The 17,449-nt window shown below is 38.1% G+C and overlaps 1 protein-coding gene across 2 annotated transcripts in view; it reads right to left on the reverse strand.

Moving 5' to 3' along the window:
* The window catches only part of SRGAP1 (SLIT-ROBO Rho GTPase activating protein 1), a 138,944-nt gene that overhangs the window by 53,989 nt on the left and 67,506 nt on the right, over positions 1 to 17,449 (reverse strand). For both annotated transcript variants that reach the window (XM_041411324.1, XM_041411325.1), the window contains exons 3-4: positions 15,185 to 15,347; positions 7,009 to 7,071 (exon numbers count right to left, since the gene is read on the reverse strand). In XM_041411324.1, coding sequence (XP_041267258.1) covers positions 7,009 to 7,071; positions 15,185 to 15,347 — 226 coding nt within the window. The remainder of the gene's footprint in view (positions 1 to 7,008; positions 7,072 to 15,184; positions 15,348 to 17,449) is intronic.

Here is a 17,449-nt window from a genome sequence, read left to right on the forward strand (position 1 = left end):
CACTAGTCACAACCAGCACAGATTCAGGAGAGGGAAGTCCTGTTGATCAAACTTGACTTCCTTTTATAGCAAGGTAACCCATGTAGTTCCCACCAAGGGAAACCGGTTGATGTAATCGATTTCAGGAGATCTTTCAATACTGTCTATCAGAGTATCCTTCTGGATAAAATGTTCAGCACACAGCTGGATAAACACCTCATGTGATAGGTGAGCAACTGGCCCATTGGTTGGGCAGAGTTATAGTGAATGGGGTGACATCAGACTGGTGACCTGTCACTAGTGGGGTTCTGCAGGGCTGTCTTAGGTCCCGTGCTCTTCAACATCTTCATTAATGACTTGGATGCATGACTAGAAGGGATACTAAACATATTCACAGCTGATACAAATCAGCTGGGAGAAGCTGCTGAATCCCACCAAAGCAGGGAGGCCCTGCAGAGAGACCTTGACAAATTAAGAGAACTGGCCAATCACCAACATCATGAAGTCCATCAAAGGAAAGGCAGACACTGATTTCTTCTCTGTGGTGACCAGTGACAGGTCCCAAGGGAATGGCCTGAAATTGTCATGGCAAGTTTAATTTGAATTTTAGAAAAAAGTTCTTCACCCTGAGGGTGGCTGTGCACTGCAGCAGACTCCCTAGGGAAGTGGTCCAGCACCAAGCTATACCTGAGGTCAGGAAGTGTCTGCAGTCTGGATAACACTCTTGGGCACGTGACATCACTCTTGGGGATGGTGTTATGCAGAGCGAGGATCTGGATTCTATGATCCTTGAGGGTCCATTCCAACTCAGAATATTCTGGGATTCTGTATCAAATATATCTCAAAGTTTTCTAACTGTATCTCAAAGCACCTAAGTGGATTTGTTCTGCTTGCCAAAAGCAGCAAGCATTGGAGTTCTTAAACTAGCAGATTAGGCATAAATGTCCTTCTGCAGTGGCTGACTCTTCAGCTTGCCTCCTTGTTGAAAGAAGAACTCCTTGAAGGAGTACAAGTGTATCTCTGTTCTCACCAGTATCTCCACACTGACTCCACTAGCTTCACATCACCAAGGAGCATTTCTTCCTCTCACTGCTTGCTTACAGCACATGCTACCAAATCCAGAGTGTTTCATTCCACACTGACTGATAGGCAAGATTTGTGGGAGAACTACACGAATGCATAGCTTTTATGGGGCACCAAGACTTGAAATCCAATGTTCTCACAACAAACTCTGCACAAGTTCTTGGTACAAATGGTTTCTTAAATAACTAAAATTCAAAAAGAAGTCCTCTCTCTGGATTCATGGGGCTGGACAACAGTCGCCGTCAGTCCTACCCAAGCCTCACTGGCTTAGGAATCAATACAGACTCTGTAAAGAGCAGTGATCAGCCTAAGCACGTGACTCCTCCACGTCCAGTTTGTTATATTGATAGCATGCTTATCTCATGCACTAGTGACACCATTATTTTGTAAGCCTTTGGGGAAAATGTCTTAATGATTTCTCAGCCTTTTTCATGATGTGTCAATGTTTTTTAAAGAGCTGATATTGCAGCAGCTGAACTTAATTTGAGAAAGCATTAGAGAGACACGTACAGAAAAATAAATGGGAACAAGCTAGGGAGTTGGCTTCCAAATATTTCAGTGCATACTTCCTCGACAAACTGGCTTAGAATTTGCTGGCTAAGTTGCACATATGATTCTTTCCCTTAATGTTATGTCATCTTTTTGTCTTGGAATTTTTAAGACTGTTAGATGTTGTTAAACACAGTAACAGGCTTTCCTAAATACTAGTTCGTACAATAATTGTCATTATTGTATGAAAATTTCTGAGATTTGTAGGCCTCTGATCTGTGAACATGCAACAGATTCACAGACCTGTTATTCAAACTATGAAACAAGTAACAATGCTTTTCAAATGTCCACCAAACTGTGGTTTCAACAGACCATCCTGAGAGAATATCCATCACTGAACTGACTTTACCTAGTCTCCAAAATGCTTACTATTGAGCATCAAGTATGCACTAAATAAAGAGAGCAAGGTTGTAATTTTGCAGATGCTGAACTGTCATAATGGTATTTGCTGTATTTCTCCACTGAAGTGAACGAGCATTGTTAAATGCATACTAGTACCTTCCTAAAATTAAATAGTGAGTTTTTCTCCTATTAATTTAGCAGGTTTATTCTGCATCTACAGTGATGTAAAATATATATGTCAGACAACTGTGTCAGACTACAAGCAGATGAAAAAGATTATCCTACCCTAACTATGTACTCTCACATTTGTAGGTGACAGACTGTTCACTTGGTAGCATAAACATCTCAATTTGTCTGCCAAAGTTTCAGCATCATTCGTAAGAGCTCAGCAAATAGGCTTAAGGCAGAAGATAGAATTTATCACAAGGAAGGGCACACTAGAGTACATCCTTAGATAATTATTTTATTTAACCCCACAGTTGTTATCCAGGCAAATCCATCAACAAGACAGTAATTACTGCTATACTTCTATAGGCCATAAGTGAAGAATGTTCCCATCGCAGGGGAATAGCTTTCCTTCTCTACACACATCCTTCTTTTCTAGAAAACTCAAACGAAAGCAAGACTGAAAGCTAATGAGTTAAAATAGATGGAAATAACTGTGTTAACATGTACTTTATTTTTATAATAAAACTGCATAATTAAGAGCCTTTTCACAATGTTTCTCAGGAAATAGTAATTTCCTAGCTCATCCCTGGTGTATTTATCATTTTGAATTGTTTTAGAATTGTCTCTGCTAAGCTGTGAGTTCTCAGAAGGTGGAGTCACAAGGGTTTCATTTAATTGGGTTAGTTAGTGCTCTGCACAAGAAAAATCTTATGCCGATTTTATCATACCAGTGGCCTCCAGCAGTTAAGCAGGCTCAGTATGAGCTGTTGTCAGCATCCTGTTCACTCATTCCAAGCTGAACTCTGCTGTGGTTTTAGGAACTGTCACTTATATACTTACTATCAATACAGGATTACTGATTTCACCTTCTCAGATCTCTGATGTGCCACAGTAAATTGAATTTAACTTTATAAAGAGGAATCAGATTCTGTGTTACTTCAGTGACAGAAAAAAGATAATCTGGCAGCAACTACCTTCAAAAATTAAACAGCCAAAATTTTTCAAGAGTAAGATAAAACAATGGAAAATGCAAGTGGCACAGCAGCCCTGTCTTTTTTAACATCCAAGTTGCTTTGGACTGTCCTCACTTTTTCCTTTTTCTGAGCCCTATACATTTGCATTGCTTGTGAAATGTGTGATGTCAGTAGGATTAATTTGGAAGGCCAAGTGGGAGACATGAAGATACACTTTTATGATGTGCATCACTTTTCTCCACCTTTGACCTCAGCCTTATTACTGGAACAGCTCTGTATTTTTAGCAAACCTGTGACCTTCCTGACATATGAATATGTCTTGACCCCTAAGTAAGTCCAGTGAAGACCTCTCTCCAACACAAGGAAAGTGTCTAGCTACCTTCTGTTTCCTGTCATTCCCCATCATTCAGATACTATTGCTATATACCAGTACTTGATCTGACAAGGCAAGGTATTTTAGCTTCCTAGAGAAATAGAAGAGTTTGACTGGGGACTTTTCTATGTTGCAAAGATGATTTATTGCAAAGTCAATAATCTTGCCTCTTTAAGTCAATGTGTAAGAAGATTTCTAAATCAATCAGTTTACAAAAGAATAAACCAAACATCTTCCAGCTTTCAGTTTGACCAATTTTTCTTCCTGTAAACGCCAGGAAAAACTCCTCTCTGTGACCCCACATAACTAACTGAGCTCCACTTTTCCCATCTCCCCTCATAGTTTCTATAGCTTATATTCTTACCTGAAACACGGGACTGATTCCTGGCCTGTACTGACTAAAAGTGTGGTAAGGAGAGGAGTGCAGCTGCTGGGATGCTGCAGACCTGAAAATACTGTCTGGCACAGCCACAGAGAAACCAGGTACAGTTTTAAGTACTTGCCAGTCATAATTTACTGAACTTGCAAAGATACAAATGAAGCTTAGCTAATTAATTTGTTTTAGAATGATGTTTTCAGTCATGATTTCAAAAATGTATGCATAAAATACTGAAAATTGAAAATACAGTTTAAAAATGCATTTTCATTAGGTGTAAAACATGTTGAAAACCTATACAATGTAACATTAAAAAAACCTTTACATAGAAGAGATGGAAAATTAGAAACTAAGGTTTCCCTTACAAAATTCTGATTATTCCAGCAAAATAAGCCTGCTTTGTTCTGAGAACATCTGAAGTTGTGGTTCACCTGCTTCTGTCCTTATTTTTTCAACATTCCTGTACATGATGTGCAGTTTTAATGACAGCACAAGCTAAAGGCCTTAATTTACCGACCTTTGCTGTAAGATAAGGCATGATGATAAGAAATAACTAGATTATTAAACCTTCTTTATGCATACTAAAAGCTCTGATACTTGCCCCTTACTCAAAAGCTTTAGAGGTATTTAAATTCCAACATGACATTACATTCTAAGTTCTACTTCATGAAGACACCTTTCCTTTCAAACAAACAGAACTAAGTAGTAGGGAGAGACTTCAGTATTAGTACATTACAGATTTTGCATCAATTTGCTTTTTTTTGGACACAATGATTTATCTCACAATAGAAAGACTTTTTTTTTTTTTAACTTTTCCCCCCTCTATAAATCATGGGGCAAACAAGTGGATGACATCTCCTTTTTGTGACTGATAAATGTCACTGCTGGAGATTAAAACTGTCGATACTTGTTCCAATAAGGCCACTATGATCTTATTCTGTACATAGTAAATGTCATAAAGAATTAAAAACCTGTGCATGAGGTCCCCATCTGTCTAGATACTGTTCTATCTTTATGTACATGAGTAGATATAATACCCAGATATGATGATGACCATTCTAAACATTCAAGCAGTGAAACAGATGCTACTCTGCACCATATTGTCACTTTATTATGTGTGGGCTTTATTTAGCTAAATGTGGACATGTACAGCTGACCAAGCCCTTTGCAATCAATGAAAACCTGGACAATGAAGTTAACAGTACAGATCACTTAATCTGAAGCAGATTCTTGCATCTGATTAAAGGGATCTCATCTGCCCATATTAGATTTCCAGGGCCTTTAGCTGGAACACAGATAGCATGCTAAGATATTTGTATTTACACTGCAGATATCTGAAAATCAGGTAAAGTAAATTCCATTCCAAGAAACCACCTTGCAGCAGTAGCTTGACTCAAACTGTGGACAAATTCGGAATTTTTATAACATAAAAAATATTCCCATTTAAAAAATAAATCTTGAATTGTGAGAAAGGAATTAGCATGCACTGGAAGCCATAATATGGAAGTTAATACCTGATTAAATCTGATGGTTATCTGTGTGCATATATAGCACTAGGGTGAAGAAAGAGAATGAAAATACCAAAGTCCAGTCCTGCAGATTTTCAGTGGTACTTCAGAAAAGTATTTCAGCACATGCTTCACTGTCTCCTTACCATGGAGCACAGGCACTAATCCCAAACCTTGCCAGACACTGGAGTTATGCAACTGTTTAATTGAAACAAGGCTGTATCTTCAGGGCTTATCCAGCACTGAAGTCCCACTTGTGCCACAGTTCCTGCAGCAGCTGATACCCTGCAGCTGTGTGAACTGGCTGTGGCTATCACTACTTTGCAGAAGCCGATCCCAGAACACTGACTACAGGCCTCAGCCAAGAAGGCTTTGCAGTACAGAACCCTACAAAATCCTCGCGGTTTCAGACAAAAAAACCCCAAAGAAAATCCCGAACAAAAAAAAGTGGTGGTTTAGGAAGGCTTTGGGAATCTGTGTCCGTAACAATTAAAAAGAACTCAGGGCAGAAAGACAAGACTGATTTTCTTTGGATCTCCTTTTTGCCACCTAAGTTGTTCTTGAGTGGAAATGTTCTTCAGCCCATCCACAGATAGCTGCAGAGTTTTCCCTAGGTCAAAAGAAAAATCACTAAGATGCACAAAACTAATGTTTGGGCTCTGCCTGTGGAGAAGTGATCATTGATAGCTTCCTAAACTTCACAAATGTTTCTTGATATCAATACTGTAAGGTTTTTTTATGGTTTTCCAAATCTTGAGGATGGGGAACAAAGGTGCCTAGAGATTGTTATGCAGGGTACTGGAGCATATATGTTTCAGTTCTTCCAGACAAAAAAAAAGAGAATTTAAATGTACAACTTCCTGAATGAGCAGAAATCAACAGGCTTTTATAAGAGATGAAATCTTAATTCTACAGCTGTGTTTCAAAAAAAGGGTAATTATTGCTTCTTTTCTTTTTCACAACACACACCCTCAGAAAATAGCTGGGGAAATAGTTATCAGGTAGACAAGACGTTGCTTTGTAGTACCAAGTTGCATAACTGGGTTTCAAACATGAAAATAGAAATTCAGACCTAAGTTCTCTCAGATTTTCCTATGGATTAGCAGGAGCCTGCCAGAATGTTCACAGTGTTTTTTTTCCTGATCTCTCTAAATGGTATGGGAAGTCTACAAAACCCTCTGTTTTCCTTTTCATTATTTACTTATCCCAGTCAGGGATGGGGAAGGGCACATAAGTAACATTTAGACAGTACAGCACTGGATCTGCAAACACCGATGATTTTTATGGAGTGTAGTCCACAAGTCAAACTAAGCAGATGGCAGCATGGACAAAAACAAAGCAGAAAAGAAAGAAGTTTGCTCTGGTAAGCTCTGAGTAGAAATGTCTCATTAATAAACAACAAGACTTCTAATAAACTGGCTTACCAGAGTCTGGGGAAAAAAAGGGTTGAAAGTAAAGAGTAATCTTGAAAGCATTAGCATATGTATTTTAAACAAGTGAGTAGTCTTTTCAAAAATATAGTTTAGGCTTGTGTAAAACATAAAAATGAGTAACTCCATTGGGGGTAACTTAGTTAATGAAAGTCCACATAAAGTTTACAGAAGTAGTCTGATATGGAATTTGTATAAGATAAGCTAAGTAAGTAACTGTACTTACTGTGTAAAGCTCGTTAAGTACTTTCATTAAGTCTTCATGAAGCTGAAATGAAATCTCTTTACTCTGTAATTAAAAAGAATCATTAGAAAAGGGCATGTAAAAACTGCATCATACATTTGTTTCTTGATATTTATACTCATTGCTCATCCTAGACAGTGAATGCAATGTTGCTCCCAAAAACCATTCTGAATTACAGTGCATTAAAGAGAGTGATTCAGGGATGCAGAGGCAGACAGGTAACATCTGGACAGAAGACTCCTAAAAAGAAGCCCAGAAGTAATTTTAAGGTATTTTTCCCATAAAGCATCAGGAAATTAGGTGCCAACAGAAAGGGGAAAGTTCAAGATTAATGAACAAACTGTGTACTGTTTTATAATTGCTATGACATATACAAAAACTAAACCATGCAGAATGTGATACTCTAGAGGGACATCCTGCCCAATTTTGCATCTAGTCTTTGTTTCTCAGCACATACAAATATCTAAATATTTATGCAAGAAATAATTGTGGCTCCTCTTTGAAACAGATACCCAACTGCAAAATATTCCACAGAGTGGGCTGCTGAACCAGCTTTGTTTAGCTTTTCTGGACTGTGACTTTACTTTCATTCTGACCCATTAAAAAAAAAAAGAAATGCTTAGCAGCAGTTATTATCAAAGCAAATATGTCAAAACAAGAGTATTTAATTGGAGTCTCATTGAAATATATTCCTTTGTTAGTTTTCCACAGCAGCTCAATCTGATGAAAATGGTGGCAACTGTGCAAGAGTTGAAGGCATTTGTATCACAGCCTTTGAAAACAGCTACAGAATACAGCTATGGGACTTGGCAAACAGCCTGGCTACACTTCTGCTGTGATGCTCAGCATTCTAACATCCATGCTGGAAGCGTGAGATTTTTTTTTTTCTGTGAATAAATTGATAATTAGTCTGGCTTCTAAAAACTTCAACAGCATGATAGATAATGGCCTTAGCTATGAGAAGTACTTTGTATTTGTATGGAAGCCAAGGGAAAATCCTCAGGGACAGCTCATCTCCAAAGCTGTCTTGGCGCATACTTGGCCATCACTAAAACACCTGAAGGAATAATGGCTTTCTGAATGACAATTTGCAGCACAATGTTCACATATGAGGGGAAACCACATCACACATCCCACCCACTGTGTCTTCCAGGAGGATGAATCAGATACATACAGTAGCTCAAACAGAAAATGTTGGGTGTTTTTTTATCTTGCTCCTACTATCCTACTTTAACCCTGGGCAGTATTTTAAAGCATCCATCATATCATTTATCAGTATTCACTCCAATCATTATATGCAAGATGGTTTTACACTGACAAGAAGCTAGGAATATAATTTACAAAAACCACTTCAGTGAAATTCTTGTATTCCCAAGGGCATTAGCTGTAGTAGCTAAGGCACAGTAAGACAGCTGCTCTGAAGCTGAGGTACACAGAATTACTGTGAAACTTTCCTTATTGCTTATACTTTTCAAAGACATATTTTCCTGAGGTATGCATTAGTTACAAAGTATCTAGAACACAAGGCTTACTACGTCCATTTCTTTGCAAATATCAGATTATTTTCATCTAATAATAAGGATAAAATTTCATATATATAACAGTATAGTGTTTATGAAGAATTGAAAAGGACTGCAGATTTGCAAGCTGCTGTAGGGAAATGCCATAAAAACTTCATCAAAAATTCTGAGTTGATTTTCATTGCTTCACATTGGCACCCTGCCTTTAAAAGTCAGCAGTACAGCTCTAACACAGCTTACACATCTCCTCAAGGCTCCAAGCAGAGGCCACCTGTTTATTCTTGGATAGCTGCTTCTATAGTGCTGAATGTGTGTGTTTTTTTAAATTACTTTAGCAGGAAGAAGGGCAAAACATACAAATAAGTTGTTTGACATTAAGATGAGAGCATACCCATGTGGGAGGAAACTCTAGATGAATTCCAGCTTTAAGCAATTTATCCCTTTCAACTGTTGCTCACAGCCATCTTGAGGCTGATGAGAAGTCAAGCCCTAAATACAGCAACAGCAATTCTATGGCAGGATGCCTCAACCCGGTAGTGCAGAAGTTTGTTTGAGAAGGTGAGACAGAAAACCCCAAATCAATTTTCTCTTTACCCCTTGAGATTTCACTGTAAGCAAAGCACACAGAGTTTATTGAAGGATGGACCCTTATTTTCTCCTCTTAATGCAGCCCCACCTTGATGCAAGCAGACACCAGATAAGCTGAGGATTTGGTGAATGATCACTATTTATTAGGACATTTTTTCCCTTTGCTCCTTTCAAGCTCTGTCCAGCACTGAAATACAAGCAGTAAAGCCCTCAGGATTTACTGGCTATCATGCATACATGATCTTTTCCAGGGCAACACAGTGATCAGTGGTAAATTTGGAAGTGAATGGAAGGGATTACAATAGATAAAGATGCTTTTATAGAAGGAAAATATGCTTTAAAATGGAAAGCAAAAAGAGAAGGAGGGAGGTGATCAGCAAAAAGTGTGAAAATTGGGAAGTGACAACCAAGCAATGCCACACAATCACAGAGGAGTCATCCCTCCACCACTTGATCTGTGGACTCCAACTAGCAGAAGATGCCTGCAGTGATGGATAACATTTCAAATTATTTCAATTCTGATGAAAGATATTCTAGGAATTGTCAAAAAAAAAAAATCAAGGTTAAACTTAGCAGTATAAAAGGGATTTATTTTTCAAGAAATGACACATTTATCTTTACCATTTAGGATTAAGAAACACTGACTTGAGTGACAAGCAATATGGCTTTTATTGTGTAATATATGGCATGTTAGAGCACCAGTTAAGAAGTGAATTTATTTTCAGTGGTTAATTGCTATCCTATAATTTGTTGTTTATGCTACCTATTCCCTGCAGTAGGGTTCAGTGTGTGTGAATGGTGTGCTCTTCTAGGAGCCTGTCCACAGGGTACCCAAACAACAGAAAGTAAGATGCAGCACACATTTTCCCAGAGCTGAGTTGATAGCTCTAATCAGGCTATTAAAACCTGACAAACAATCACTGAAGGTGCTTATTTATTCACTGTGCCCCTGAGAAACACACTAGGACCTATTAACCAAAGGAACGAAGAATGTAATAAAAATGTTAGATCACATGCAAATTCCTGCTAAGAATATTGTATATCTTACTAGTCTGGTTCAAGACATTAAGAGACAGTAGTGTATTTTTTTCACCTGCTAGCAGCATAGATCCTACATATGCAACAGACAAGCAAATGTACCTAAACCCTCCTTTCAGTATGTGCTCAACTTTCAACGTATCAGTGCTCCTACTGATATGTCAAGATTTGTATTTCTGAATAAAAGTCTGAGAAACTTAAAATTTTATTCCACATTAATATCTTTTTAATGACGTATGTTAAAATTTTTCCATACATTTCAGTTAAAGCATAATTTGGCACTCCAGCTTTACTCTTGTTTATTTTAACTGAAATTTAAGGGTCAGTCCAGTTCTTCCTGGAACTCTTTAGTGTCTGTATTTAGCATATACAACACTACTCAGCTAACATCATTTAAGGAAAATATTCTGTGCCTATTGCTTTTAAATAAGTCTGCTGCTGGTCCCTATGGGAAGTGAAGTGCAAACCCTTCTTTTATGGAGGTTTCATGAGCTGCATGACACAAACATAGCCAACTCAGTAAAATGTTGTCCCAGACTTGCCAGTCTATAGCAACAAACAGCTTTGGCTTTGCTATCCTTTTAAACATTTAAATGTTTAGGAAAATGATGCAAAAAATTTATATGCCACAATCTGTATAATACCAAACAGATTCAGTAGGTAGTCATATTTCTTGTTAATAGCCAGATTAAGGAACTAAAATATTTATTGTGCTTGGTATCTTCAGCATCTTTTACTGTAAACATTGGAAGATATGTTCATCTTGGCTTATGTAGATTTCTGTCCAAGGAAAATACATGTTTATAAATTATAAATATACAAATCTGCTTAAGGATTTAGTATGTGTTTATACAGTTGATTATTACTGCTGGGGTAACCAGAATCACTGCATGAAATATTCTGCATAATACTTTTCCCTTCTGCTTGACATTTCTCCTTCTTACTTTATTCTTTAATTGTCCCCATGAGGCCAGCTACCCCATCTGCCTGAAGAAACATGCAAGCATGCAAGGTTTGAACTCCACTACTTTATTTTTGTAATTTTATGTGCAGCATGAAGGGCAGGCATCAACAGCAATCTTACTGCTTTTATATGCCAGCCACTAAAAAGAAGAGATTAGGTGCCTATCTGAAAGTATGAGGCCTGACATAATGTCTTCCAACAAATGCTACAAAATCTCTTTACTAGATCCTATCTTTGCCTTGCATTTAGAACATTTAAACAGATGCCAGTTCCTGACCCCTGGAAAAAAAAAAAGACAAATAGCTCCTGGGAGAACAAAATTAATTAATATCAACACGTTCAGGAGGCCAGACTTGACAGCAAAGCCATATACAATCAGGTACTTGAATACAGCACATCCAGTCCCATCAGACCATGTAAGGTAGAGCCAATAGGCATAATTTCCCCCAAAACAATCCAAATATCCAGACAGATGCACACAAAAGGAAAAGCAGAATGATGAAGAACAGAGACTGAGCCTCTGGACAAGGAACAAAGCCTAAGGAATGAGGACATCCTCATCACTACATTTTACCAGATCATCATTGGCTTTTGCACACAGCTTTTACAGAACAAGTAGAGAAAGGGGCTGCTACAAACTTATGGCTTGTGTGATGTTGCACATAGGAGGGGTAACAAAACTATACTCCAGTGGAAAGCATGGCTGAGAAAAGAGGAAATTACTGGATCTTCACTACAATTAAAGCTGGAGTCAATCTTAAGATACAAATTCAAGTCACACTCCTCTAGAAAATGTTGGACTCACTTCATGGAAAAGTTTCACCTGAGAACCAACATGCCCACCAGCAACATGGAAAAAGTCAGTAATGTATAGCATTGAGAAGCAGAATGGGAAGTCCCATCCTCTTGGAAGGAGAAAGGGGGAGAAAAAAAGAGGGCGTAGAAAGAGTCAAGATGTTCAGAGTGATCACGACTTTGCTGTTGTTTCTCCTTATCTTGCTTGTGGGCAATGGGGCAATCCACCCTGAGACACTTTTCCTTTCTGCAGCAGGAAGACTGAGGTTTCAGAGCAGCACAGTGAAGATCTGCTCTGATCATGGGCTTGGTGTATGCACTTACTCTCCACACTTGGAAATGGAGTAAAGCACCTTGCAACTACAAGATTGATGGAGAACTAAAACGAAGTAAAAGTAGTGATGTGTAACACGTTAGATTAATAAGCTGTAAGATCTATACCTGAAAAATCTAACAACTGAATATAGAGAAGCTTGCCTAACTGGTATTTGTAAATTCTAGAATCACAGAACTGTAGACATTACATGCTCTTGTGAGCAATACTGTGAGAGCCAACAGAGTACAAATATTTCCTGCCCTTGACCGTGGACTACAGTAAGCCACTAAGCATGCACTTGTTAGTCTATTTTTAAAATCTTCATATTACTGCTTGTTATTTACATTTATTACTTAGAGAGACAGTACATTTTTCACAGAACAGTATGATCAGATTCCAGAGTAGACATGGAATCTGATGGTATCTGAAGGACATGGTTTGTCTCTACTTTAATCCAAAATCTGTGAATAGTGAACAAATTCCATATGCTTTCACAGGGATATGACACCTATTGAGACTGATTATACTTTTTTCTGACACTATTTTATTCTAAATACTTTTTTTTCCCCAAAAGTAATCAACAGAATCACAAAAATTGACAGAAATTGCTTAAATATGCTATTTGATGTTAAAAAATCTCCAACAAAATCAATGCCATTTTCTTCAGGGAGAATACAATTTTGATGGAGGACACTGTTGGCTGTCACCTTTCTCACTCTTAAGTGCACCTTCTCTTTGCCCCTGTGACCTCTTTCCTGCAAAGAGAACTGTAGCAGAGTACATGTGTTTTGCATCTGATCTTTTTGTTGCCCAGTAAACATCCATTATGCAATTCTGTGAGTACCTTAAGTTAGACTGCTCATTCACATCTCACACAAATTATCACAGGATCATGGAAGGGTTTGGGCTGAAAGAGCTTCATCATCAGTTCTGTGCCTGGGAACTAACAGCAAATAAATCACCAGCACTCTGCAGCAAGCACCACAGCAAGAACTGTGCACACTGGGGCTCAGCGGAAATACCAACCTTCTGCAACAAGTACTGAGCCTGACCGACTGTCTTAAAAATGGGTGCTCTGAATTGATACTGGTGAACAAGCACAGCCACATTCAGCCCATGTGCCCATGAAGCTCACTTATACCATATTGGGGTGCTGCATGTCTGCCTTCCCCTAATGTTATGGGACTGGCTCAGGTCCCTGCACAGCCTTTGCTTAGCTCACTCTGCCCACGCTCCACCTCAGCTAACAGCTCTTTGACATGACACTCTCACGCTGAATGTCAGCTGGCAAACCCTGACGAAAGGTAGCGAAGAGCTGCTGAGGATCTGGGCTCTGCTAGTGCCAGCTTCAGGTTGTGCATGGCAGGACCATGTCTATTTCCCTGCTCTTCTTTCCCCTTTAGAAAATCCAAGTTAGGAATATAAAAGCAAGAGCAGTTACTTGTTCTTCTTCAAGAAGCTGTGCTAGAAAGAGACAATTTGAAATGTTGCATCTGCATGGGAACAACATGGAGGACATGAGAGAAAAGTTTATCAGGAAGATGGGACAATATGCCTCCTGTTAACATACTGAAAATATCCATGTATTTTCCTCCTTTTGAGAGAGAAGGTGCCAAAAAACTGAACTATATTGAAAGTAAACAGGTTTGTCCAATAAATGCACACCTATTGAAGAACATATTTCTGATACATAAACAAAGGAAAAACTATTCCAGATTAAAAAAAAAAAATTGTACTGGTTTGCAACTCTGAGACATCTGCACATAGACAGTACTGCAGCCCATTCAAATCACTTTTCTCATTATTGGATCACTTTCTATAACTATCTTCCATTTTACTAAATTGACTTGTCAGTAAATTACAGTTTTACATATCAGACATATTATATGAACCACCCATTACTGACTGAGAAACTATAAACTTCCACTCTGTCCCTGTTACTTGTCCCTGTTACCCCAGGTTTTAATGCACACCAGGAAGTTTTATTTTTTACTTTTATTTCCTCCAAGTACAATCTATGTGCTCCCTAAATGATTCCTCTCCCTACCCCAGTGCTATCTGGAATTCTGGTCAGGTATATGTGAAACCAGTTCCCTGTTTTGAAAACATTAACTTGGGTACTGCTGCTATCATTTCATCACACAATTTACATCTTTTAACCTTTACTCTTCTTGAACTCCTTTGTATGCTGATTGTCTACCAGCATGACACTGTGAATAATAAATATGCATTTATAATTTATTTTTCTTTTGAAACATTTTAACAACAATGACTGCAAACACATTATGTAGATCTTGAGCTAAGGTCACCTAGAGTGCTTGCTTAGTACATGAGGGATTTACACAGCATGCATGTGTTAGGAAAATATGTAACAGTCATGGACAAGGACAAACATATACAGAGACAACACTTAAAGAAACAAATAGAAATACTTATATCATCAAAAGTGTTATGTTCATATTAGTATTAGGAAGAAAAGGAAACACTTTTAGGAGAACTGCAGCATATGCTACCAACTTTATGTCAAGGGACTAAAAAGCAAACTCTTGCTTTGTCTACAATCTGTTTAATTCACAATGAAATTATTTTAAAAATAATTAATTAATACAGTGTTACTATTTTGGGAGTCATAAGAGAAAACTGTTTCCTTTCTGCATGGGCAGACAAGAGTGCTTTTTGGAGAAGGACAGGCTTTTTCCCCTGCTTTTTGGATATCTGTGATTCAGCTCTTAAGGTCACCAGCATATACAGCAGGATCGCAGGCATTTCAGCACTAAGTATCTGCTTCAAGAGACCAGTCATGAAGAATTTATATGTATGCTAAAAGAGATTTTACGCTGTGTGTGCTGAATCTTCTCACATGCTATCTATTAGGACACTTTTGCCTCCCTCATGCATCTTATAAGCCTGGATAGAGGGCTGCAGAAGAGGCATTACCTTCTTGAACATTCTGGTGGAGTCTTCACTTATCTGCATGAATCGCATGATCACATTGTTCAGGTAGATCTCACTCAATGTGGCATGGTCTTTGCTTTCTCTTCTCACTTGGTTCAGGAGTAAGTACCAGCAATTCACTGGTGACAAGAGGTTCTGGTCTTTCCTGAGGAAGGAGATACACACATGTATAAGGTATAGAAATGAAAAGGTTGTGTTATTAACTGAAACATCTCACTGACATTTACAGTCATAATATGTTACATAAAAATAGCAACTTCTGAACAGTCTATCCATTCTTGGGATAACTCAGGTTAGGCAAGCCTCAGGTGACTTTTAAGACACAATCAAGTCCCATGAGGCATGGACACTCTGCAAACCTCCTGAAAGTATAAAATATAAAATATCCTGCCACGAAGTTTAGAGATGGACTACGTGTAAATGTTCAAAATCAGTGAAGGTCACTCCTGGAAGAGTAACAGTAATTAATTTTTGACATTAAAAATAAAAAAGTACTGAAAGCACAACCCAATTTCTTAAGGAGCAAAATTGCAGATTTAGCTGTTTCACTGCATTGGATTTGTATAACTGATGAAATAGAAGAAAATGTCTCAAGCATCCACATTCTGTGAGCAATGCTCATAAATTCACAGCATTCGTAAATACACTGCTACTGCTAGTCCTAGATGTGTCAATTACAAGACAAAGAGCAGGACTGGACTTTTTCCAGTGATCCAATTCTGAATTCCCATGAGAGACTTTTTGCAATGCAGGCCCACTCCCAGCTTTAACGTAGCTAAAAGTGAAATGAAAGATGACTTCTCATTTCTTTTACACAAGGCAAAATAAAAATACATGTAGCTCAGCAACTATTTCAGAGACAACAAAAGATACATAAAATTTGTCTTTTGATTTTATTGACATTTTAGTATAAATTTTGCCTTTCAACTAACTCCAGAAACTTGCTGCTTTTTTTTTTTTTCTCTTTTACAAGGATTCTCCTTTAGTTAAAAGGATAAAGAGCATGAGGATAAAACAGGCAGAAGTGGTGATGAATTCAGGGAGAAACTCCTGCAGCTCTTGGCAAACTCTTCTAATAATTAGCTATTCTCTTTGTTAGAAATATGGCCTTTAATTCCCATCTAATTGTCTACTTTTAGCTCTCACCCTCACAATCAAAGCAACAAGGAATGATAACAGACAAAAGTCTTTTCTTAATCAGTGCTTTGCTATGAATCAGGAGTTAAGAAAACTTCCTCCATTTGTTTCAGATAGACATCTTAACAGTGTTACTTCACAGCAAGGGGTTTTATCAGCCAGGTCAGACAACATGAGCACTGCTGAAGGGTCCGACGCTAGCTGGTCCTCACTGCTTCTGCATGTCCCGAAGCTGATTCACCAGACCTTCCTGACTGTTCTGGGAGCAACGGTGGGAACAGGAGACCAACAACTAAAGCCACTTTTGCTGTAACCTGTTCTCAAAGCAGAGAACTGCAAGAACAAAGCCAAAGGTAGAACTCAAGTCATAACACCCATGCACAGCTGCCAGTCTGGATTTAACATGTTCAAGAACAAGGAAAGATGTCTGTACGCACAAGGAAAAAAGATTTTGCCAAAAGCAGAACAAAAGCCAGGGCTCTCTGTGAAGTGATGACATATGCACAAGTTGGTTATTTCAGAGAATCATTGCGTCACTAAAACGAATTTTAAGAAATATATATTAATGCTCTTTGAACTGTTCAAGCTGTATTTGACTAACCTTTCCTTTGCCAGATGTATTTGGAAAAGACTTTTGTCCTGAAACAACAGTTTTATCTGTGTATCTCTAGCACAGCACTGAGTGAACAGTAGGAAAATGATTTTTTAGTTCTATGAACACAAAATACTCCTCTAAATCCTTAAGCGTAACAGGCCCAGACACATGCATTCATTAATCAGCTCAAGTCAGGAAAATAACCACATGAGACTATGTCAGCAAGTGATGCACATGAAGCACTTCAGAAAACATACTGTACATGTTACAAAACTATGGCATTAAAAGGATACATTAAATTGTAAACAATGCATAATGTTCACATCATCTTTATTCCCAGGAATCAGAGAGGTGAAGATGCAGCAATGCTCACATGCAACAACAAATCAAAATAGTTTTATTTCTTAATGCCATTCTTGGCCAAAATTGTCTTTTTTGTTTTTGTAATGTTGACTGACCTTCATGCAGATGCTTCAAAATCCTATCAACTCCACTAGAAATGAGCACACAGATTT

Source organism: Onychostruthus taczanowskii, unplaced genomic scaffold, assembly GCF_017590055.1.
Source record: "Onychostruthus taczanowskii isolate IOZ18803 unplaced genomic scaffold, ASM1759005v1 scaffold35, whole genome shotgun sequence".
NCBI lineage: Eukaryota > Metazoa > Chordata > Aves > Passeriformes > Passeridae > Onychostruthus > Onychostruthus taczanowskii.